The sequence below is a fragment of the Linderina pennispora genome, assembly GCF_002104995.1.
Source record: "Linderina pennispora strain ATCC 12442 chromosome Unknown DL89scaffold_9, whole genome shotgun sequence".
In the NCBI taxonomy this organism is placed as follows: Eukaryota; Fungi; Kickxellomycota; class Kickxellomycetes; order Kickxellales; family Kickxellaceae; genus Linderina; species Linderina pennispora.
In genome coordinates this window covers 779,703-802,658 of record NW_024468257.1, presented here as the reverse complement: position 1 = coordinate 802,658, position 22,956 = coordinate 779,703, and the positions used below count along the sequence as shown (strand labels likewise).

At 56.7% G+C, this 22,956-nt stretch overlaps 9 protein-coding genes across 9 annotated transcripts; 5 read left to right on the top strand and 4 right to left on the bottom strand.

Annotated features, from left to right (window-relative positions):
* Positions 1-1,016: 1,016 nt before the first annotated feature.
* On the top strand, positions 1,017-1,367 carry DL89DRAFT_294006 (uncharacterized protein; the record flags this gene model as incomplete). Its single annotated transcript, XM_040890455.1, has 1 exon — positions 1,017-1,367. One exon carries the CDS (start codon positions 1,017-1,019, stop codon positions 1,365-1,367), a length of 351 nt encoding a protein of 116 aa, XP_040742598.1.
* Positions 1,368-1,415: 48 nt separating this feature from the next.
* DL89DRAFT_294005 (uncharacterized protein) lies at positions 1,416-4,864 on the bottom strand (the record flags this gene model as incomplete). The annotated part of the gene is made up of 3 exons (XM_040890454.1): positions 1,416-4,600; positions 4,686-4,736; positions 4,831-4,864. 3 exons carry the CDS (start codon positions 4,862-4,864, stop codon positions 1,416-1,418), a joined length of 3,270 nt encoding a protein of 1,089 aa, XP_040742597.1.
* Positions 4,865-5,348: 484 nt separating this feature from the next.
* Positions 5,349-6,274, bottom strand: DL89DRAFT_224923 (cytochrome c1; the record flags this gene model as incomplete). The annotated part of the gene is made up of 2 exons (XM_040884722.1): positions 5,349-6,027; positions 6,120-6,274. The coding sequence occupies 2 exons, from the start codon at positions 6,272-6,274 to the stop codon at positions 5,349-5,351; spliced, it is 834 nt and encodes a 277-aa protein (XP_040742596.1).
* A 672-nt stretch (positions 6,275-6,946) lies between these two features.
* On the bottom strand, positions 6,947-8,304 carry DL89DRAFT_323664 (uncharacterized protein; the record flags this gene model as incomplete). The annotated part of the gene is made up of 5 exons (XM_040891407.1): positions 6,947-7,129; positions 7,164-7,568; positions 7,618-7,740; positions 7,779-7,944; positions 7,973-8,304. The coding sequence occupies 5 exons, from the start codon at positions 8,302-8,304 to the stop codon at positions 6,947-6,949; spliced, it is 1,209 nt and encodes a 402-aa protein (XP_040742595.1).
* A 2,321-nt stretch (positions 8,305-10,625) lies between these two features.
* Positions 10,626-11,087, top strand: DL89DRAFT_258648 (uncharacterized protein; the record flags this gene model as incomplete). The annotated part of the gene is made up of 1 exon (XM_040885626.1): positions 10,626-11,087. One exon carries the CDS (start codon positions 10,626-10,628, stop codon positions 11,085-11,087), a length of 462 nt encoding a protein of 153 aa, XP_040742594.1.
* A 1,090-nt stretch (positions 11,088-12,177) lies between these two features.
* DL89DRAFT_204467 (Rhodanese-like protein) lies at positions 12,178-12,591 on the top strand (the record flags this gene model as incomplete). The annotated part of the gene is made up of 1 exon (XM_040884048.1): positions 12,178-12,591. A coding segment is annotated over one exon (414 nt), but the record flags the coding sequence as incomplete, so codon positions are not given.
* Positions 12,592-16,997: 4,406 nt separating this feature from the next.
* DL89DRAFT_268584 (TPR-like protein) lies at positions 16,998-17,687 on the bottom strand. Its single transcript, XM_040887966.1, has one exon. It carries the CDS (start codon positions 17,654-17,656, stop codon positions 17,045-17,047), a length of 612 nt encoding a protein of 203 aa, XP_040742592.1. The 5' UTR covers positions 17,657-17,687; the 3' UTR covers positions 16,998-17,044.
* Positions 17,688-17,856: 169 nt separating this feature from the next.
* DL89DRAFT_268583 (RNA polymerase I-specific transcription initiation factor RRN3) lies at positions 17,857-20,209 on the top strand. The gene is made up of 2 exons (XM_040887965.1): positions 17,857-18,060; positions 18,157-20,209. The coding sequence occupies exons 1-2, from the start codon at positions 17,911-17,913 to the stop codon at positions 20,050-20,052; spliced, it is 2,046 nt and encodes a 681-aa protein (XP_040742591.1). The 5' UTR covers positions 17,857-17,910; the 3' UTR covers positions 20,053-20,209.
* A 76-nt stretch (positions 20,210-20,285) lies between these two features.
* On the top strand, positions 20,286-22,857 carry DL89DRAFT_247776 (uncharacterized protein; the record flags this gene model as incomplete). Its single annotated transcript, XM_040885136.1, has 2 exons — positions 20,286-21,533; positions 22,283-22,857. The coding sequence occupies 2 exons, from the start codon at positions 20,286-20,288 to the stop codon at positions 22,607-22,609; spliced, it is 1,575 nt and encodes a 524-aa protein (XP_040742590.1). The 3' UTR covers positions 22,610-22,857.
* Positions 22,858-22,956: the final 99 nt, after the last annotated feature.

Below are 22,956 nucleotides of genomic sequence, written 5' to 3'. Positions count from 1 at the left end.
CTGTCTGTTCTAACACATCGGCATTGTTGACTAGCCGTAGTGCTTCTACAAACTCAGTAGGCGCTTTCCGAACCAGCGCTTTATAGAGACTAGGATTCAGCCCATGCAGGAAATACGAAATTCGCTCAATGTCTGCGATATCGCTGCCGCCTACGATTTCTGCTTCCGCCGCGATATATTGCTGTAGAGTTTTACCCCGCTGGTTCAGCTCAATCAAGCGGTGTCGGAAGACATACAGGTGGTCAGGACGTGAAAGCATTGAGTCGAATTCTGCAATGAAGAATGCCGGTGTGGCCATGATCAAAGCCTGCCACCCCGGGTGTCGGCTTAAGTGCGCGTCGATCATCGTCTTGGCCTGTCCGACTACTGCATTTCGTAAGTACAACGCCTTTTGAGGCAACGTGCCAGATTGCATTGTGTCCATGTACGCTGACCATTTATCTCCCCAATTCTTAAAGGTAACATTCGACGTCACCATGTCGTATGGTTCAATATTCGGTGCTTCGTTGGCATGGACTGTCACTGCTCCTGGTTGGTTCTGGCTGTCCATCCTCTGCTGGATATAGCCCACGAGACGATCGCCCAGGACAGGATGCTCGTTCAGCAGCTGCAGGAGTTGGTTGAACTGGGCCTCCTGCTGCTCAGAGGTCGGGTTAGCGTTGGTACTGGCATTAGCGTTGTTGTTCATGGTGCTGAAAAATGGAGTGGACGTAGACGATAGTTCTGAGGACAGAATAAGGGACTTGGGTGATGCTACCAATGTCGCGACCCTATTTAAAGGTCACGAGCTTCGTCTACTCGCCCAGGCACTAATCAATTGATAGGGACAGTTGATATTATTAAACAAGAAGAGATGATTCCTCCCGGGTCACTCCTGGAGTGATCCGGTGTCTATTTTATAGCCTTAACTATGTGGCCTCGCCTAGGGTGATGAATCAGTCTCATCATCTGTGATCGGCTGAGTCGCATAAGCATTGGCTTTGAGTGACTGTGGTGTGATCACCACACCCTATCCAATGAAGTTCTTTACTACCTTAACATTCTTCGCTCTTGTGGGGCTTGCCACGGCCGTGAGCGACAGCGACTATGCAGCCATCAAGAAGGCGCTGGCCAGCGAAATGAGCAACCACCATACGTTCACGACCCCCGAGCTGTACCATGACTTGGCAGCAGCCCTGGGGCTGACGGACGCCTGCGCAGTGCTGTACAATGGCTCGCCGAATCTGCTGCTTGGGTACCAGAAAGTGTACGAGCGCCTGAGCGCACTCGCCAATGACCCGACGAACACGGCCGAGCAGACAAAGACTATCGGAGATTTGCGCGATTTCACGCACAACGTAGTTTTGACTGACCCGAACCACCTCTAAAGAAATGAATAAAAGCTCGGTTTGGTAATCGAAAAAGAAAATGCCATCTCAAAAGATATCCTCGACGTCCTCCCATGCCTCAATCTTGGGCGGGCCACTGGTCTGGTGCTTTGCGGCACGCTCGCGCTCAGCCCAGTATTCGCCGGTGAAGCGCCAGTAGGACTCGCCCGAGTCCTTGTCAGTGTCCTTGACGAACCAGCGTGGCTTCCATGGCTTCAGCTCGCCTTGCTCGCGCCGCCGCCGTGTTGCACGCTGCTTATTCTCCAAGCGCGACTTTTCACGGTCGGCGAGCTCGTATTCGCCGGTCTCCATCGCGCGCTGGTCAGGGCGGAAGCGCGAGTCGGTCGGGCACAGGTACGGCTCGAGCCCGGCGGGCTTATCGTTGAGCGACACGGCAAAGTTGGTTAGGTGGTAGGCGTTTTCGCCGCGTGCATTGGCCTTCCAGAGCACGAACGGGCGCTGCGGCAGCTCCAACGAGTTCGACTCGGCGAACCGCACCGCATCGCCTAGTGTGGCCGCGTCGTCCATGTACTGCGGGCGCGGGATGTCGGTGGCCTCGGAGTCTCCACGGTGGCCGACAGGCTTGGCGACCAGCTTGGAGGTCCAGTCGCCGGCGATTTCGTGGACAATGGAGCCCTGGCGGTTACGGGCCTCGCCAGTCACGCGGAACTTGTTCTTGCCCATCCAGTTGGACTGCATAAAGGTGATCTTTGTCAGGTCACCGGTGCGGTGGTTGCGCACGTTCAGGTCGCCGACATGCTCGATCCAGAAGTTGGCAATCATGATGCCGTTCACGTTCGTCGTCAGCTTGTCCCACGTGTAGTGCTCGGTGAAGTACCCCTCGTGTATGTGCGCTTCTTGCTTTGGTGTGCCCGCGTCGGCGTCGCGCTCCAGGAACGCCAGGGGCAGCTTCAGTGTCACGTGGCACACGCCCGTCGGGACCACGGTCAGCGAGCCGCCGTTGAACTTGGAGCGGATGTTCGTGTCGGCATGGTACGTGTAGTTCTTGCCCTCGACCCAGCATGCGGAGATCGGCGGGTGGTGCTCGACCTGCTCCGACAGCGCGCGGTACTTTTTGTCCCGCCTGACGTACTCGAATGTCTCGCCCAGCAGCGGGTTGAACGGCTTGGCGATGCGGCCAAAGGTTGACGCGTAGTTGCTCATGGCGAAGCCAGCTACAAATAGCGTGCGGTCCTCGCTGCGCCGCAGAAGCGTCGCGATCTCCAGTAGATCGCAGTATTCCATGTCCTCGGTGAACCGCTGCAGGAACGACGACGGCTCGTTGAAGAACACAGGCACAGAGATCTTGGACAGGTCCTTGCCGATTGCGCCCTTGATGATCGACCACAGGTTCAGCGATGGCCCGCCCTTCTTGATCTCCGGCAGCTCGTTGCGGATCCGCACCGGCAGCGAGTAGCCGCTCAGGTGGGTCAGATCAGCTGACGGTGTGGCCTCGGGCGTGGTCTCTGGTGTAGCCTCGGGCGCAGCATCTGGAGCAGTGTCTGGCTCTGGGACTGTATCCTCGGGCTTCTCGCCAGCACTTGGCATGCTGCCCTGGGCCACAGCCGACGTGACGGCATCAAAGAACTCGTCGGTGGCATCGGCAAAGTCCGAGTCGTCGTCCTCGTCCTCGTCATCATCGACTGGCTCGGCAATGTCCGAGGCAAAGGCAGCAGAGCAAATATCCCGTGCCTCCAGCCCCTGCGGGCCCTCAGTAGCAACAGGCGTCACCGGAGCGCTTGAGATGGGCGTCTGGCCCTTGGTGCGGATCGTGTCGATCAGGCTGTTGGAGTTGACGACGGCAGTGCGCAGGCTGTCAGCAAGCATATCAATGCGCTCCTGCTCCTTACGCATCTTGGTCTGCCAGGCATTATTGCAGGCCTTGTACGCCTGCTCGACCTGCCCCAGCAGCAGAGTCAGCTGGCGCGTCGTGCGTGCGGCCATCTCGTGGTACTGCGGTGCAGCATCCTGCAGGCTATCAAGCAGCTGCCCCTGCAAAAACAGCTGCGCCTTGACCTCAGACAGCGCAGCCGAGAAATCGTCGCGGGCCATAAACAGCTCGTCGTCGCTCTCGCTGCTCAGAATGCTGGATGCCGCCGAGCCCACCTTGCTCTGCCGCGACTGGCTGCCCGAGCGCTCGCGCACCGGCGGCTCGGCCGGAGCCGTATCATCGGCCGGGACGCTAGCGGTGCTGACGCTGCCGCGGTGGGAGTAGCCCAGGGTGCGCTCAGACTCAGCCGGATGCTTGTGGTTCTCGAGGGCCCACTGCTTGGAAAGATTCAGCATGTGCACCCACTGCTTGGCCACAGCCGCGTCCTTGGCCTTGAGGCGGTAGCGGATTGAGCCCTTGCCGTGGACCTCGAACTGCGTGCGGTCCTTGGCCATCACAATGCGAGCTATGCGCAGGTTGATGGCGCCGCGGCAGGACGCGTCGGCATCGGCCTTGTCTTTGTAGTACGACAGCACGCCAGCCTCCAGCTCAAACCACCGCTGCTTCCACCCGCTGGCGTAGTTTGTCCATTTGTGCAGCTGCCCGCTCAGCTTCGGTGCGCTGCCCGAGAGCGCCGTCCGCGCATTGCCCATGGGTGCCTGGCCCAGCAGTTCCGTCATTGCCGGTGTCGTCGCATACTTGTCTGCCAAGGCACCGTCACCGTCCTTGGCGAACACATCGACACCCTGCGTGATCGCCCACTTAGCCAGGCCCACATTGTTCTGCTGCACAGCAACATGCAGAAGGGTACCGCCGGTCTCCGAGTCGCGAGCCGCCAGGTTAACGCGAGCCGCCACTGCCGCGTCGTCCAGCATCTCCTGCACATCGCCACCTGCGCGGGCTAGTGCCAGTAGCCGCGCGGTTGTGCTACGCACCAGCTCCGAGCGGTGATCCTGGATTACCGCTGCCACGTCCGGCTCTGTCGCGTACGCCAGTGCGTCCTGGCCAGACGCGTCCAGAAGCATGTCGTCGGCACCATGTCTAAGCAAAACCTTGACCACGTCCTTGCGCCCGGCCTTGGCCGCCAGATGCAATGCCGTCATTCCCTGTTTGTCTGCTGCGTCAATCGGCACCTTTGGGGCGTCAAACTCGAGCAGTTGCACGATCATATCACGCTTGGCGCACTGGACTGCCAGATGCAGCGGCGTGCTGTGCGCTATGGCTGCGTCGTGGGGCTCTGCTGCACCGCGGTCGTACGAGTCCATCCACCGCGGAATGATGCTCTTTACTCGCTCAAAGTCGCCTACAGAAAAAGCCAAGGATGTTCCCCTTAGCACACAATCCAAGGACATCTCTTTTTCTCCGTTAAGAGTACATGTAGCGCTTACCTTTGGTGAATATCTCCAGCGCATCCAAGTACCGCACTGCACGTCCGGTTTCTATACAGGAAAAGATATGCGTCAATCGTCCATGCCAGCTTGTAAAAGCCGCCCCTGGGGCGGACTGCACCTAGAACACTATTTTCCCTCTTACCGTTGGGCAGTGCCTGCCCGTCTCCGCTCGACATTGTTGAGGACTGCGTGAAACTGTGTAGGAAAGAAAAAGGGCTTGTGAATTTTAAAACTCAGATGCGATAGTCTAGAGAAAAAAAAAGAGTATTGGAAAATGCGTGTTGGCTGGCAAGGAGTAAAGAGAAAAGGACGATTCTTCCACTTCCCGTCGCCTGCGTGTATGGTCGCTGACCCCAAACCCTGAACCTGCTTCCTGTCTCCACTCGGAAAGACCCTCTGTGGCCTTTTATACGGCCGTGCCAAGACATGCGCATGACGATAGTGCCACCCTATCCACCTGCAGGCACTAGGAAAAAGGAACAACGCCAAGAGTTTCTTCGTTCTGAGGGAAAGCACGACTCGTACGAATCCACACTGAACGGGTGAGAAAGCAAAAAAAAAAAAGCAACAATGGAACCTTGTCAAAGCGTCAAAACATGGAAAAGAAATTGAGGGAAAAGGTATACGATTCAGAGGGGGGAAAGAAAATTTGGAACTTGTCTAGTGCTTGCGCGGAGTGTTGGTCCAGTCCTTGGGCGGGTTGAACACAACCTTGCGCGTCTTCAGCGTTTGCCATCTGTTCCTCTTGATCCACAGCGAGATTGCCGTCAGCGTCGAGAACAGCAGCAGGGCCTTGACACCGATCTTCTTGCGGTCGTCCAGCTCGGGCTCCGCCGACCAGTTCAGGAACGTCACCACGTCCTTGGCAATCTGCGACGCCGTGTTCTCGGTGCCGTCCTCAAACTCCACCACTCCGTCGAACAGGTTCTGCGCCATCGCAATTGCACCGCCCGGGAAGTACGGGTTGTAGTTCAGGCCCTCGCGGATCTCCACGCCAGCTGGCGGATCGCAGTATCCGGTCAGCAGCGCGTAGATGTAGTCCACGCCGCCGTGACGCGCCTTGGTGATCAGCGACAGGTCGGGCGGCAGAGCTCCGGCGTTCGCCGCACGCGCCGCCTCCTCGTTCGGATACGGGCGCGGGATCGGGTCGGTCAGCTTGCCCGGCCGCATGAACATCTCGCCCACGTCGTTGGGTCCGTCCTCGTACTCGTACTCGGCCGCCATCTCACGCACCTCCTCCTCGGTGTACGCAACATCGACAAGGTTACGCCAGTAAATCAGATCAAGCGAGTGGCACGCCGCGCACACCTCCTTGAACACCTGGAATCCACGGCGGATGCTACATGTAAAACCAGCTCCCTTTGGTTAGTTCAGGCCCGCATTTCCTATGATATCCACATCATCCGTGCCACAAAAGCCCCATCTCCTTACCTCGCATGGTCAAAGGTGCCAAACAGGTTCTTCTGCGGGAACGGGTGGTCAGCGGGGTGCAGACCCTCCGCCTCCATGTTGGCGTGCGCCGAGTTCTTGTTCAGGTAGTAGAGGCTGGCTCCCGAGCCAACAGCAGTGGCCACCGACACGCCCATCAGGGTGTTGTACGTGTTCGACTACATGTGTGACAGTGATAATCAGCAAAAAAAAAACAAAAGCAGGCGATATCGGCAAGTACTATCATGGGCTATGCTATCTGTTATCTACATGCCCAAAGTAAGCCTACCTTTGCCGAACCAGCCTGGGTCGTGAAACGCTACATCACCCTCCGATAACCCGACAACTGTTTAGTCCTGCTTGCTCGCACTCTCTGATTCATGTCGCCGAATCCGTTTTTCTTTGGCCAGCTAACAATATCAACAAAGTCGCTTTACCTTGGAGGCACCCTGAGCAGCCTGCTTGAAAGTGTTGAAAGCACCGCGCGAAAACATGGTTCTGGTTGAAAAATAAATTGGAAAAAAGAGGAGTTGCGAATTCCCAATAACCAATGCTAAGAAAAGAGATAATTCGTAGAGCAAAAGGAAAGAAGACTGCTTCAGATTCAAATTTCGACTGCCTTCAGGTTCCCAGCCTGCGCTTGCCTTTATTTTGTGGCCTTTTACCAGCCTCTCTTCCATTTGGCGGGCTGCCTCCGCCAAACGCTCTTTGAATTTTTCGACTTTTCCGAGATACTCCTTATCTCGACTTGCTGATTTTATTCTCATCTCGCTCAGATCATAACAGATTTATTCAGATTTAGATTATATTGATCGCCAGATCTGGCAAAGCTACTGCGCTGCCAGTGCCGCCGCGCGGATGGCCTCGATCTCGTCGACCTCCTTCGGGCAGTCGGTCAGGTTGGTGTTGCCGGACTCGGTGATGACAATGTTGTCCTCGATGCGCACACCGCCGACCTTGCGGTACTTTGCGACCACGTCAAAGTCAATGAACTGCGCGACCTCGGGGTTGGCCTTGGCCGTCGCCAGGATATCGTCGACAAAGTACAGGACCGGGCTCGACAGTGAAGGCCATCTGCGGCAGCATCTCGCGACGCGCGCGCAGGTAGCGCAGACCCGGCGCGTTGATGCGCTCGACGCCCTTCGGGTAGCCGGCGACATCGTGCGTGTCGATGCCGATCAGATGGCCGATGCCGTGCGGCATAAAGTACCCGACCACATGGTGCTTGGCAATCTCGGCCAGGTCGCCCTTCAGGATGCCCAGCTTGAGCAGACCCTGGGCAGCCACCTGGTTGGACAGCGCGTGCATGTCCTCCCACTGCTTGTGCGGGCCGCACGCAGCAATGACCTGCTTCTGCATGTCCAGCACAATCTCGTAGATGGCGCGGCACTCGGGCGTGAACTTGGCGCCCACCGGCCACGTGCGTGTGATATCCGACGCATAGTCCTCCAGCTGCCCGCCGCAGTCCACCAGAACCATGTCGTCGGCGCTGATCCAGGACCTGGTTGTTCTTGGTGTAGTGCAGGATGGCTGCGTTGCGTCCGCGCGCGACAATACCGCCGTATGCCTCGTACAGGCAGCCCTGCGAGATCGTCAGCCCGATGAACCGCCCGTGCAGCTGCGCCTCGGTTACGCCCACGCGCGCCTCCTTCATCAAGTCACATGGGCATCCCCGCTGATCTTGTTCGCCCGCCGCATCACGTCCACCTCGTAGTCGTCCTTGAACACCCGCGCCTCATGCACCGCCTCCAGCAGGCGCTCGCTCTCCACCTGGCTGGCCAGCGCGCCCAGCTGCGCCGTGCTGTGGTGCGGCAGCGTGTAGATTGTGCTCGGCTTCAGTGCTGTCCAGCACCGACTCGATGTCCTTGGCGTAGTACGCCTCGTCGAAGCCGTGCGATGTCCGCAGCTCCTCCAGCGTCGGCGGGACGCCGATCCAGACCGCTTCGTCGGCATCCACATAGTACGCAAACAGAATGGCCTTGTTGGCGCCAATGTCGTAGGCTGCAGAGAACCCCGGCGAGCGCACGCCCGAGAGGTAGTAAAAGTTGGAGTCCTGGTGGAACTCGTACTCGGTGTCAGAGTCCGGGTGAACGATGGTCTCGCCGCCGCGGACAAAGATGACCCCGCTGGTGGCTCCCAGCTTCTTGGCCGTGTTGATGAAGTGCTGCTTGGCAGGGTAGGTCGACATTTGCTTGTGGTAAATACTGCTTCGTGGAATAGAAGGCAAGAGATGCACCGGGCCAGCCTGCGCTTCCGTCCCGGGCTTTTGTTCATGGCGGAGGCCTCTGTCGTCGCTCGGACTTTCCCACACAGCCAAATTGCTGCCTTTTCGGGTCGCGCCCTTCCCCCAATCCGCAATTTTCTGCTTCTACCGGGTGGATTTCTTCTTTCCCACCTGGGCATGACGTATCGTCCACTGTGGGTGTGCCACGCCGGACCACTTATTTTCCTTCCATCGCTCTGATCGTTGGCTTGGATCGTGTGCGAATCACTTGGCCCGTTTAGCATGCTCGGATCCACGCTGGGGCTGGTTGCGGACTCCCGTTCGTCTAGCAGCGCTAGTAATCAACAGGGCTGCTGCTTGGCGTATCTCGCTGACTTTTGGCATCTCCCGGCACTGCCCATCCGTTTTCGAACCCGGGCTATATCTCGACAGAACGCCGTTCTGCAATGTTCTAGTGCTTTTGCTTTCTACGGACTGTCCCTCCCCCAAAAAATAGAGGGATAGGGGTGTCCGTCCCTAACTATTCACCGAAGCATAGAGTGCACCGATTCTCCTTCGGATATTTCTGTGTCGCATCTGGTTATCTAGAGCCACAGTGGCTTAGTCCTCGCTCGCCTCCTTTAGATATCTAGAACGATATCTAGCATATGATGACATGCTGCTCGCCACCTTTATTTTGCTAGCCACAGGCATATTCCAAAAGCGCCATGTACTTCATGCGCATTTGCAAGCCCCGCACTCTTGGCCGGCGGCTAATTAAACTCAAACAATCGATACTTCATCATCGGACGCATTTCCGCCCACACATTGTTCACATGGTCCTTGAGACCGGTTTGCGGGGAGGCTGAGGAACAACGTTGGTCTCTACTTCTGCGCACTATTTTTCTTTCTTCACAAGCCTGCCTGATGTAAAAGTAGCACTGCCATGTAGGCTTGGCCTGGCCGTCCAGCACCTGCAATTAATTACAGCCGGCCATTGTTGATGGTGCAGCAGTAGACAGCAAGAAGCTATGGTGTAGGGGCAGCAGACGTAACTAGCACTGGACAGAAAGAATGCAGGTCTCTTCTCGGTTTCTGCGCTTCTTTTTCGTACGTGCGTGGCACGAAGAGCATGCATGTGTGTCAAACGGCGAACAGACGGGAACACAGCCTTCCCCTCCCCCAAAGGGCCACCACCCAGTCAGACAAAGAGCCGTTTTTCTGCTCAATGGCAGACACAAGCCCTGGCTTCCCCTTCTTGGACATGCCTTGTTATTTGTCTAGTGTTCCTGGACTAATGGGCGCTATTCAGATACGACATATACAGGGAGCAAACTGGTGCACGGAAATCAATGCATGGATAGGTGCAGCACCTTGTTTACACTAAATGCGCTTCCTTTGAAACGAGCGTCTGCTATAAAGCCCGCATTGCTCGGTTTTCAGACACTCTCTTCCTCGTCTCCTTTTCATGGCTTTTCTCCTCTGGTTGCTGCCCACGCTTACTTTCTCCCTTTTTTCAGGCGGCATTCAGCCTCACTCGTTCACTCACGACCTTCTTAACGGCTATATAGCATTACCTCTTCCCCTTGACGCAAATTCGCATTTTTATTATTACTTTTGTTTCTTCCAGCGTGCGTGCTTACCATAGCTTTGCAGTTACCAGAGACGAGACCGTATATTTTGATTTTACCATTATTTTACCCACAGCTGTTGTTTTTATTCGCAGGACCTCCCTGTGCTCCCTCCTGACAAGCTGCCTCGTTTTATTGCTGTTCAACCAGACTACTCCCAGCTCTAGTCCGCTTTATATTCAAGCTGGTCTGCTGTGGGATTTGCCATTCCCGTCTGCTGCTGCACAAGCGAGCTTTGTCAGCCCGCCTACTCTGTCAAACACTACTCGAACCCCCCCCCCGAGCGGGAAAGGCTCTCTATATCGTAGACAGCCTTGGCTATCTCGCCCTCATCCAAATCTTTTGTTTACTCTAACACCTTCACAAATCACATTTTCTGTTCCTGAAAAGCACAAAAAATTAGGGCTTTATTTATTTCCCCCCTTCAACTCGAACCACCTTTTCGAAAAATTTTCAGATCGCTCGCCCTTTACGATACCCAGCCAACTCGCACCGGCTCTCTTCTCGCTTTTCCCTCCCTTTCTTTGCCCTCGTTGTTGGTAGTTTTTTTTACCGCTCTATCTCTCAACATTTCTGCCCCTCCCGCCCATCGCCTTCGTTCATTTCGTTTCAATTTTCATTCGCACACATTTTCTTACCTATATTCTGTTATTACTACTCCATATCCACACAAACATGAGCGCAACCACTACAAACACATCCTTGCTGAAGGATCTTGCGTCGTCGCCCAACCCGTTTCAGGCCGCCACCCCCGCCAGTACCAACAACGGTGGCAATAGCAGTGGCACCAAGCGCGGGCGGGCGTCGGGCACCATCCTTTTTAATCCAGCAGTAACGCCGTGCAAGTCGACTTCGTCACGGCGCACGCAGCTGTCTCACATTTCCGACAAGCCGCCGGCCACGATCCAGGACGGCCCGTCACTGGCGAACCTGATAACGGATCTGGACGGCAACCTGCATCTGGAGCCGACGCCGCGCAAGACGCCGATGTTCTCGCCATTCAGCGACCGCACGGCGGGGGAGCTGGCGTGCACACCGGCGCCGACTCTGCGGCACAAGCGCGGGTTCGAGGAGTTTGCAGTCGCCTGGGTTTGCGTTCAATTCGCCCACGCCGACCGATGTTTAGGAGGCAGGTGAAGCAGCCGCGGAGTGCCCCGCCGCTGGTGGGCTCGCCGTGCAATAAATTTGCCCGCGTGCAGGCGCCGCTCTCGCTTAGCCGCGAGCGCCTTAATGTCGACGAGGTACGTTTTCTGTAATTGTCTCCTGCTGGCCTTCTTTTTTCTTTTCCGTTTTGCTTGTGTGCTTTTTTGTTTTTTTATTCTCAGCGGGAGGCTGTTTGGGACTTGAGCCGCTTTATGTCCTGCACCTTGACTTTGTGTGAGGTTTTGCGTATGCGCCACTGCGTTGTCTCAAACCCACATAGTGTCATTTGCCGTCATGTACGTGGGTGGGGTCCATGAGATGGCTCACAGCCGGTGTGCGGTCGTATTTTGCTCGTTCATTTGCTGGTGCATCTCCACGGAGATCCCATCGGGAACCCGGGACACGTCGTCTACCTAATAGTGTGTGTATTGGCGAGATGCAGCTCGCCGGCTTCTTAATATGGCCAGAACCGGCCATTTCCAGGGCGGATCCTTTGCGGGCGGGTCTCGGCTGCCAGTACAGGTTTCTCGCAAAGGATCCTTTTGTCGAAAATCTGAGGGCAGCCGATGGCGAGCCCAATGTTTACTTTTTTTGTGCAAGGGCAAATCCGGGCAATGTGCGACACCGGCTTCCTCCGCTTGGGGATGGAGTAGTGCATGACATTACTTGCGCGCCACGTCAGTTTCAACAGGGATTACCCATACGGTCTGCATGCATTTATTGGGCCTGATACTCACACACTTTCGGCACGCCGTAGGACACTGCATACGACGACGGTGGCTCGCTGTTCAGCCTGCAGCGCAGGCGGGCCCGGGCGCCGGTGCTTGACACCATCAGCGAGCAGTTTCCCGAAAACACGCCGCTGCGCAATAGCGCCACCGCCTGCAGGCTGCAGCGCGGGCGCAGCCGGGCCTCGGCCATCCCAAGCTTCACCTCGTTCGAGGACGAGGAGCTGGGCGGCAAGGGCGCGGCAGCAGACATGGAGGACCAGGAGCTGATGCAGACCGAGCCCGTGGTGCTGATGGACGCAATCAGCCCGTTTGCACAAACGCCGCAGACGGAGCGGCACCTGCTGCCATGCACGACCTCGACGACCGACTCGATCATGCGTGTCGACGCGTCAACAGTTCGCGATCTGCTGGAGGGCCGGTACAAGGACCTGTACGACGAGCGGCTGGTGGTTGACTGCCGGTTCCCGTACGAGTTCGAGGGCGGGCACATTGCAGGCGCGGCGAACGCACCGACTATCGAGGCGCTGGAGCGGCTGCTGCTGGAGCGCCCGCGGACGGGCACGCGCATGGTGGTGATTCTGCACTGCGAGTACTCGATCCAGCGCGCGCCGTCAATGGCCAGCCATCTGCGGCGGCGCGACCGCGAGGTGAACATGCACCGGTACCCGCACCTGCACTACCCTGAGATCTACGTGCTGGAGGGCGGGTACCGCAACTTCTTCAACCACCACAAGCCACTGTGCGAGCCGCAGAACTACGTCGAGATGAACGACCGCGCGCACACATCTGACTGCCGCCAGCGCATGCAGCAGTTCACCCGCCAGTTCAAGCGCACAAAGTCCATGAACGACGCGGGCCTGGCAAAGGCGTGGCACTACAAGGCGGCGACGGTCACGTCAGGCACGACGCTGTTTGCCGCCCCCGCGGTGCAGTCGCCGACTCTGCAGGGCGGAAGGACCATGTCGACCTTGCCGACACGCATGAAGCGCCTGTCCCGCGCGCAGAGTGCGCGTCCGGGCATCAGCATGCTCAACTTTGGAAATAACCCCTGAATAACAGATACCACATCCCTACACCACCCTGTCCGATAGCCTCTTAACGAATACCCTTATATCATTCCGTTCTTCAATTTAATGACCTTGTATGTGAATATCCGCATGCGGAAGTGCACCACCATATATGATGATCAATCAAAGCTGATTTAATTTGTGGCTGCATACGTCATCATCACATGGTGGTTAGGTAAGGAGCAACAAACAGATTATTTTCAAATTGTGTGGTGAATTGCGTCCCTCCCCCAACTAGACAGCCAAACACTATATCTCTAACTGCTGCCCCCAGCTCCTAGCTTCTGGTGGGGGAGGGCAGTGGCAGACATGCTTTTGTGCAGCTGATCATTCTGCACTATTTGCCCTATGGACGCTCGCGATCTCGGCTTGGTAGAAGGTTCGACGGTCAGTAGATGCCAGGGACCGAAACAGGGCGAGGAAAGGGATACAAATCCCGCACCAAGCACACGCGGGGGGATATTCGGATACGCAGCATGCGCATTTTCCTTTGGCCATTGTCGGAGAGGTCTATGACTAGGCTTCACATGGCTCGAGCCGCACATTGCCCTCATTGAATAGGGTAGAAAGTGCAGTCAGCCTTTTTTTCGCTCTTGGTCATGCATTGGTGATTTTTTTCAAGCATGCATTCAGTCGTTTTTGAACGCAAAGTCTCGCGTTCCCTTCTCTCTTTTCCCCCAAGCCTTCTTTTTAATATCTCAACCTTAGCTATTCTACTGCATTGTAGCCACTATTGCACCATCGGTGGAGACTACGCCGGATATCATAACTCGCGATACCAATTTTTCCTCTTTGATAACAGTCGACAGCATAGGAACGGTAGGTGACTGTGTAGCACATCCAAAAATTGAGGCAAACAAAGGTGGTGCAAGCATATCACCTACTACCTGTCCATTCTACAACGATAATTCAAAAAAGAAGCAGCCAAAAGAAGCTGAACCATGTATACACTGCAGCTAAAGAAAAGCACCCACACTAGGACAAACACTGAGCCTGCCACAGAAGCACTTGCCTCGGTCATGCCACCACAGCAGCCGGATATGCAGCAGCGTCAGCAGCGGCGCTACTCCGCCGACAGCCCGCACAGCAAAGGCGTGGATGCCAACCAGCTCGCACGTCGCCTGCGCAGTGCCGCAGTGACATTTTCGGAGCCGCCCGAAAGCAGCCCGCACCTGACCATCGACAACGACAGTCGGGCGTCTGTGCGCCCGCACATTGACGGGTCGCCAGGCGACCGGTTCGTGTATAACCGCATGCCCCTGGGCTGGGTCGACATTCAGCATTTCTCCAGCGACCAGGGTGTGTCTGGGACTAGTGCTCCAGGCGCTACACTGGCAGAGCCGCAGCTACGGACAGTGGAGCTGCCCGAGATGCAGCAGAGGCACGTTGCCGCCCGCCCGTCAGCTGTGGTTAAGAGCCAGGTTGCTTTAAAATCCCAGCTGGTGTTTGTCGACGGCGGTAGTGATGTGGGCCAGGGCTCAAGGCAGGTGTCGCGTCAGCCGGTGGTAGTTGACTCGGGCGAGCCCCATGTTAATAGAATGTACCAGGCGGTCAGTTCTGCAGCTCGCGCAGTCACTGGTACTGCTGCAGTGCCGTCTGCAGGTAACGTGAGAGGCGTGTCTGCTCTGCCACCTGCTGGGTTTACTACCGCGTCGCTGAGTTCCCAGCGGCAGGTGACCAGTACTGGAGCTATGCCAATCCCTGCTGTCTCTGCACCCTTCGCTGCACCCTTCGCTGCACCTCTATCTGCACCTCTATCTGCACCTCTATCTACGCCGTTCTCCGCAATTCCTATCGACCTAGCTCGTCCTTCAGAGCCACCAGCCAGTGTTAATAGCAAGCCACAAATGGTCGAGATCAAGCGCAGGGACAGATATAGTGCTGTCCGCAGAAGGTCACAAGGCAGCACGCGCCGTGCCAAGAGCACGTCCCGGGAGAGGCTGATGACTGGGAAAGACCTGGCAGCCCATGTGTCGGCGGCAGAGCCCACGCAGCCAGAAGTACATGCTTCTACTACACCGGCCCAGCCCCCTGCACATGCACTAGATGCCCAGGGGCCGAAGCCTCATGTTCCGCCTCTCGTACCGAGCCCAAGGCATCTACTGAGCCGCGGGCACTAGCCACTCCGCGTTCACGTCGAACCAGCACTCTAGAGCCCGCGCGCAGCCGGATGCCAAAGTCTGACGACGTCAAGAAACTCGACCAGGAGTGGACTAAAGGCGGCAAGGAGGTCATCCGGCGCCACCAGGCTGTCGAGATCCTGATGCGCACATCGGGGGACAGCCTCGCTGACGAGGATATTGTGCCGCGCGATGATATCGAGCGACACAATATTGAGTCGTACGTGACTGATGCTGGCTACGACCTGGCCGGTATGTCTATTGCCGAGTCGGATATTGGCTCGTTTGCTTTGAGCGAGCTCGACGATGGCCCCGATAGAGATGCACATAACTATGTTATCAGGGTTGATGGCAAAGAGGTGTCCATGAAGGACCCGAGTGACGGGTCAAAGAAGGGTATGGCAGAGGCTGCTTCTGAAGCCGAAGCTGTGGCAGCCACAGCCGCCAAGTCTTCAGCCAGGCCAGCGGCCCCTGGCATGCAGGAGTCGGCAGAAATTGTCAACTTTTCGGACCTCCTCAGCAACGATGTCTTTGGGTCGTGGACCAGTAGTGGCATGCCGACCCAGGCAAACACAGCCGTCCAGTCCACTGTCCACAGCAACCGGCATCTGATAATGGTGCCAATGGAAAAGGAGGAATCAGGGTTCCTCCTCGAGCCCCTGCAAGAGCAGCAGGAGTCGGCAGCCAGCATCCGCGCCTCAAATGCTGCTGTCCAGCAAGCACCTCATGTCAGCCTGCTGGAGACCCCAAAACAGCCTTCTGAACCCGCGGCGGCTGCTACCCAGGCCAACAGCGAGGCAGATTTCCGTATGAGCCTGCTCCGCCGCCGCTCCAACGGACTGGATGTAAGCGCTAGCAAGGCGGGGACTATGCCACAGTACCAGTTCCCGACCCAACCCGACTCTGCTGCAACCGAATGGCAGCCTGATTCGCACACCATTTCTGTGCGGCACATTGCCGACGGGCCCCCGCCACAGGCGCCGAACCAAAGCAGTCTGCCCGAAGGCATGCCCTCGTTCTACCATCCAGGCCACAACGACAAGACTGGCGACTGCTGCGAGATCCCTGCCGAGTGCCCAAACCTGTTCCCCAAGCTCAGCTCTGGGTCGTCTTTTTTCTCTGCGGGTCGACGCAGCAGCATGGCCGAACCAGCCCGACCAGAGCCATGGGCGAGCCCCGGGAAAGCAGCCAGAGATACATCTGGGTTAAGGCGGCGGCGGGCAACAGTGACCGGAAACATATCCACTTCAGGGACCAGGCAGTCTGAGACAGAAACAACGGGTCAGAGCACAGCGCACGAAGCGTCAAGCTCAGATCGCGAGGCCAAGACCAGCAGGGGGCCTGTAGCTGACCTAAAGTCTCAGCTCAAGCACCGGTCGCAGCGAGCGCCAACTGCGCACTCGCGCTCGCCTACTCTGCTGACTGCCTCCGCAGAAGCAAACAAGGCAGTGGTGGTCCAGATGCCCCTTCCATCGCCTGCCCCGCCTCTACCGCAGCAGTCTCGCCAAATGGCGCAGGCAAGGCGTCCAGCGGATATCTCTGAGATGCAGGTGCTGGATCTGGACCCCGAAAGCGATGCCAACTCCAACACGGATCTAGAGATTGCCTGCTGCGACTGCTTCAGCTGCCGATGCTCGTTCTGGTCATCTTCAAGCAGGCACGCGCGCAAGCGCAACAAGCGGCATATGAGCGGTCGTCCCCGCATGGTGCCTGTTCAAGTACCGGCAGCCAATGCCCAGCGACCAGGTGCTAGTGTCGCTGTCGACAGTGCTGGGCGAAACTCGCTGGTGGACAGCTCCTGGCGGCACGTGTATCGATCGCACCGACCATCCAGCATGGCGACATCGAGGCGGTCGGGCACTGTGCGCGCAGCCCTTGCATCGCCATTCCACCTGTGCTACAACTGCCTCCTATGGTGGCTCGGGCCGTGCGTGTGCGCATCAAATTCCAACAACGGCTGCTGCTGATAGTAATCGTCTGTAAAATATTTGTTACCCCTTTCCACTTTATGTATTTATTGATTACGTGGTTGTTCAGATGGACTTTTTCATCTGCTTTGCCACTGCATTGCGCATATATGTCTTTGCCTTCTCCAGGCCCAGCCTTGCCGCACTGTCATACATCTTGATGGCCCACTCGAGTTGGCTGGTTGCCTCGTATATGCAGGCCAGGTTGAACTGGATTTCCGCATCCTTTGGCGACAGCTCAATTGCCTTCTTCAGGTGCCTGATCGCGCTGTCGGCATCCTTCTTGTTCATGAAATATACATTGCCTGCATTGACATGGGCGTCGGCCTGCGATGGATCAATGCTCAGTGCCTTCTCCCAGTGGTCCAGCGCCTCGTCCACGTTCCCCAGCGAGTAGAGACATACGCCGTTGTTGTAGTGCCCATCGGCAGTCGGATTCAATGCTAGTGAGTGCGAGAAGCTGTTGAGTGCCTGGGCCAGGTTGCCTCGAGACATTTCATCGATGCCCTGGCGCATGTGCTCGTTGGCCTGCTGGCTCGGAGTCATGCCATTGTCGATGCTGGTTGCATAGAGACGCTGCGTGCTGGCGAGCTGAACACGGTGCGGCTGGCACCAGACGACAGCCCTGCGGGGTGCAGCAGCAGCTGCGCGAGAAAAAAGTAGGCGAATAGAAGACATGGCGAATTGGAGAAATGCACAAAGCTAAAACAAAGCGAGCTGCCTTGATCAACTATCGCTGCTGCTCGTCCCACTGCACACCTCTGCTGATCGGCTCGAGCCGCCGGCCGCTGAGCAAGCCGAGTCAGCTTTTTTTTTTCGCCGCAACTTTTTTTTTTTTCCTCGTCTTGTTAGGACTGCAGAACAAGGTTGCTGCTCTTGCCTTCCTGTCTACTCAACATTTACATAAACCACACCTTTTCACATACATTCAAATGGCGAACAACAAGACAGTGTCGTTCAAGGAGCCGATCCGGCTGCCAGTGGCCACGACAGGGGAACAGCAGCTGCCTGCAGGACTAGCCATCGACAAGGCGGTGTTTCTGCGGAAATTCACAGAGAACGCTCTCCAGCAAGTGAAGGAGGTGAGTGTACTTGGCCCATTTCTGGATGCCCTTTCCGCGCTAGCTAGCAGTGCCCGTTCATTTTTGCTGAGGCCGACAGCTTTTGTTGTTTCGTAGGGTAAAATGGACGAGTACTTCAAGCTCATCAAGGTGTTCTCGTATACACGGAATGCGTCGCCGTTGACTGCGGACAAATACGCGGAGGAGGTGTCGCCCTGGCTGGCTGCGCTGTCGGAGAATGTATCGAGTCTGACCATCACCTACCGCGACCTGATCAACACAATTTTCTTCAGCGACTGGGTGGTCAACCCAGACGAGCGATTCGTCCACCGGTACGCAACGCTGGTGATCCAGATCTTGTCAGCACACCCGGCGTGGGTACCGTACGCGATGAACTCGATGGTGCGGTGGTTTTCATTTGGCAGCCACAAGGGCGAGGAGGGTGCGGGAATAGTCCACGAGCGTGTTCATGCGGTCATCAAAGAGGTGTATCGGACAATCCCAACCTGCGGCACCAGTCTGGCTGCGGCCATTGTGGAAAAGTGCCCTTTCAAGACCGCCAAAATCAATGTGCAGGTGGTGTTTTTGCAGAACACGCTGCGGTGCCTCGAGTATGCAGAAAGCGTCAGAAAGGATGTGCTGGCGGTGGTGCTTAACCGCGTAATTCAGATCGATGTTGAGGTGCAGGTGGAGCTGGAGGATTTGGAAGAGGAAGAGGAAGAAATGCAGCAGAAGCAGGCAGAGCCTGAGGAGGATGGCGTGTTCGAGTTTGAGGATGATGACGTAGATACGAAGGGTAATGACGATGGGGATGCCCCGTCAGAGTCTGACTCCGGCTCCGACTCGGATTCGAGTGATGACGAAGACGATGAGGACGAGGAGAATGACCTGGGCAAGGTCAGCTACGATGCCCGGCCGATTATCTCCAAGCTCGACGCAATGATGAACGTGCTCTTTGCCTGGCTCGACCGGCACATAGCGCTGGACCTACAGCAGGGTGCGATGCCAGAGTCTGCCTCGCGGCTATTCCTCCTGATCCTGGATCTGTTCGACACAATCATCCTGCCAACGTTCAAATCGCGCTACACGCAATTCTTTGTGTTCTTCCTGTGCGCCAAGGACCCCCAGTACGCCGATGTGTTCCTGGGCACCATGATGGGCAAGGTAGGCGACCCCGTGCGCAATCTCAACACTGGCCGGGTGTCGAGTGTGGCCAAAGTAGCTGCGGCCTCATACCTGGGCAGCTTTGTTGCGCGTGCTGCCTTTATCTCGACGCAGATCGTCCGGAACGTCATGGGCGTGCTGGTGCAGTGGGCGAACGCGTACCTCGATTGGCAGGAGCAGCAGGAGAAGGATCCGGTGCGGTCGTATGCCCAGGCGCTGTCTTCCAAGGCAGTGTCGGCCAGCTCGCTGCACGTAGACTTTGAGCGGCATGCAGTGTTTTACGCTGTGACACAGGCGGTGTTGTACCTGTTCTGCTTCCGCTGGAGAGACCTGGCCACGGCGCAGGACGGCCAGCCGCTGGTCGAGACCGAGCTGGACAGCTTGCGCTGGTGCCCTGAGGTTGAGGGCATCCAGCGTGTTGTTTTCTCGAAGCTCAACCCGCTGCGTGCCTGCTCTGCTGCCGTCGCCCAGCAGTTTGCTGCTGTGGCCTCGCAGACAAACTTTTTGTTCTGCTACGCGCTAATCCAGCAGAACAAGCGCAGCACCAATACCGAAGAGTCCGACGAGCCTGCACGCAACAGCATCAGCAACTTGCTGCGCAAGGAGCTCGATACATTCTTCCCGTTCGACCCTATGGCCCTGCCCATCTCGCGCCAGTACATCGACCCCATCTACCTCGAGTGGAGGAATGTTGGCGGTGACGACGACGACGACGAGGACAGTGACGAGGACGGCGAGCCGATCGAAGGTGCCGGCGACGACGACGATGACGAGGAGGGCGTTGTTGACCAGATGATCGCAATGTCCATCTCCCCTGTGCCGCCGCTCGGCGCTGCATTCCCCTGCTGAGAAGCGAACCAGACCAGCTGTACAAAAGTTTTCAATCTCAATACAGGCTATTTAAACTTGCCTGCTCATTCTCGATACAGGCCTGATGACAATTCGCTGTGACAAAAAAGATGCTATTTGTTGGCATGATGCCCAGCTGACACACGTCATCTCTGCTCTCTGGCATTTTTCTTCTCTCTTTTGCTCCAATCAGCCTGTAAATTTATATTTTTTCCTCTCTATCACATCTGGCAATGACCGAAGTTGACGATTACTGTTGTGCCATCGACCGGCACCTGCACGAGCTGCTCGACGAAGCCAGCGAGCAGCAGCAACGCAACGAGCAGGGCGAAATCGGCTACCAAGCGCCGCAATTCTACAATGTCGTCCACATTAGCGACGCCGAGAAGCTGAGTGATAACGGCTCGTCATTTATTGCGTACTCGATCATCTTTGGCGACTACGAAGTGAAGCGCCGCTACAGCGAATTTGAGTCGCTGCGAACGTGCCTGTGCCGTCTGTATCCGACGTTTATTGTCCCGCCGATTCCCGAGAAGCACTCAATCACGCAGTATGCAGTGCTGCAAAAGCGAGCCAAGGAAGACCAGTACATTATCGAGCGCCGCAAGCGTATGCTGGAGCGGTTCCTGAACCACCTGGTCGAACACCCGATTCTGAGCAGCGAGCACATTGTGCACCGCTTCTTTGAAAACGGCGTGTCATGGACCGAAGTGCTGCACTCGCCAGTCGTCACCAACCTGCCCAAGACGCCGCTGTACTCCTCCCCGTCACGCTCTCCAGGATCATCCATCGCGGACGGCACCAGCGTGCAGATGCCCAAAATTGCTGCCACGAACAGTCTTGCAGCAGACGTGCCTGTGCCCAGCACGCTGGCGCCGATTCGCAACGTCGAGGCGCGGTGGATGGATTGCGAGCTGTTTACGAACCGCTACTCGAACCAGTTCTCGGGTGTGGTTGAGAAGAGCGAGCGCAAGATTTATCGCAAGCTGGGCGAGCTGTCGGGTGACTACGCGGAGCTTGGCGCTGTGCTCAACGGATTCAGTCTGCTGGACAATCAGCGCGAGGACTTGGCAGCGGCAATCGAAAAGGCAGGCCAGGCTATTGATAGCTCGTACATTGAGATTAACGCCCTGCTGCGTAGCATGGAGGCCGATATGAGCGAGCCTATCCACGAGTACTCGCAGTACGCCAGCATCATCAAGCAGGTCCTCCGGTTCCGAATGCTCAAGAACCTGCAGGTCGACAACACCCAGGATGCTCTGCTGTACCAGAAGAAGAAGCTCGATACGCTGCTCCAGGCCGACGACGAAGCAAAGAAGCTGGCGCAGGTGCTTGAGACAAGCGGCACCAAGGTCTCGCCGACTACTACAACCGCTGCCGCTGCTGCAAACCCAGGGGACTTTAGCGAACCCGAAGATGTCGACCCCAATGGCTTTGTCACGCCGCAGAGAGCAAACACCGATGCTGCGTCCTCGGTCAATGTGCCCGCTGGCTCAATAAGGTCGCGTGGTGCCAGCATCGGCTCAGCTGCGTCCTATGTCGACGCACACCACCCCGAGTTCACGCCGACGCTGGCTTCACACAGCATCCCCGAGGATCGAGAGATATCACCCAGTGGTCCTGGCCTGCGGTCGCGGTCAGGCACAGCCACCAGCGGCGATTCTCTGCTTGGCACGGTCAGGTCTCGCAACCACCGCAACAGCTTGTCGGCGCTCGGTGGTGATCTAGACAGCAAGAACAAGTGTGCCGACGATGTTGACGAAGACGATCCGCTGGCCCAGTTCCAGCAGGAGGAGTCTAGCATGTGGGGCGGCATTGGCAGCACTCTGCCGCGGCCCAGGGCCGGTCGCGTGTGCGCAGCGAGACCGCCGACGAGCACATGGCCAAGTCTGAATTCATTGGCAGCAAGACTTTGGCTGGGCAGGTGCTGAGCAGGAATGCTCGTGAGTACCACCATCACCAGCAGCAGCAGCAACAACAACTACCGCAACAGCAACAGCCACCTACGTTTGGAGCTGGCAGCTCTGTGGGCGAGCCATTCCCGCAATCGCAGCACAATGCGATGGCAGCATCGACACCGGCTCTGGGAAATCGCTACAGCAGTAACCTGCTAAGCCCTGAAGGCGGCTTGCACGTGCGGACCGCGCCACAAACGTCACCCGCTCCCAGTAACCCACCGCCACTGGCCTCATCATCGACATTCGGGTCGCGTCTCTTGCGGTCTCCAAAGGCCCTGGGCGACGGCATCATGAACCGCCTGACGTACGCACTCAATGGCATGATGGATGTGGACCCCGAGCAGATGCGCCGCAACCAGATCGGCCGGGCCTCGGACAAGATCAGCATTCTGGAGGAGCAGCTTGAGATGCTGAGCAACGACCTGGTGCTGGTCAACACAAGCACGCAAGATAATCTGGATCGCTTCCAGAAGCAAAAGATGCGCGAAGTCAAGGCCGTCCTGGTAGCCATGTCCAAGATGCACCTCGAGTGGGCCGAGAAGAATCTAGAGATCTGGAAAGAGGCAAAGGAGGCCGTAGACACCGTCGATGCTGTTTGAAGGACGCCAATTGTGGACTTTTCTCTGTAGCGATATACAAGGTGCGGGGACCAGAAAAATTGGACAAGGAATATACCATTCTTCGTTGATGCATTCAATTTTAGTCAATTGACAACCAAGTCGACTGTTATTTATCGCTAGACCCAGATGCCAACACCAATGGTATCGCCAATGGCATCCAGAGTCAGGCATATAAAAACACCAAAGACCCAAATCCCAGTTGCCATTGGAGGTCATTCACAGTTACTAAACTAGGTAAAAGTTTTAAAAGTTCTAAATATCTTTTACCTAGTTTAGTAATTGTGAATAACCTCCACTATACACTCAAGCTTATGCTTGATAGCATG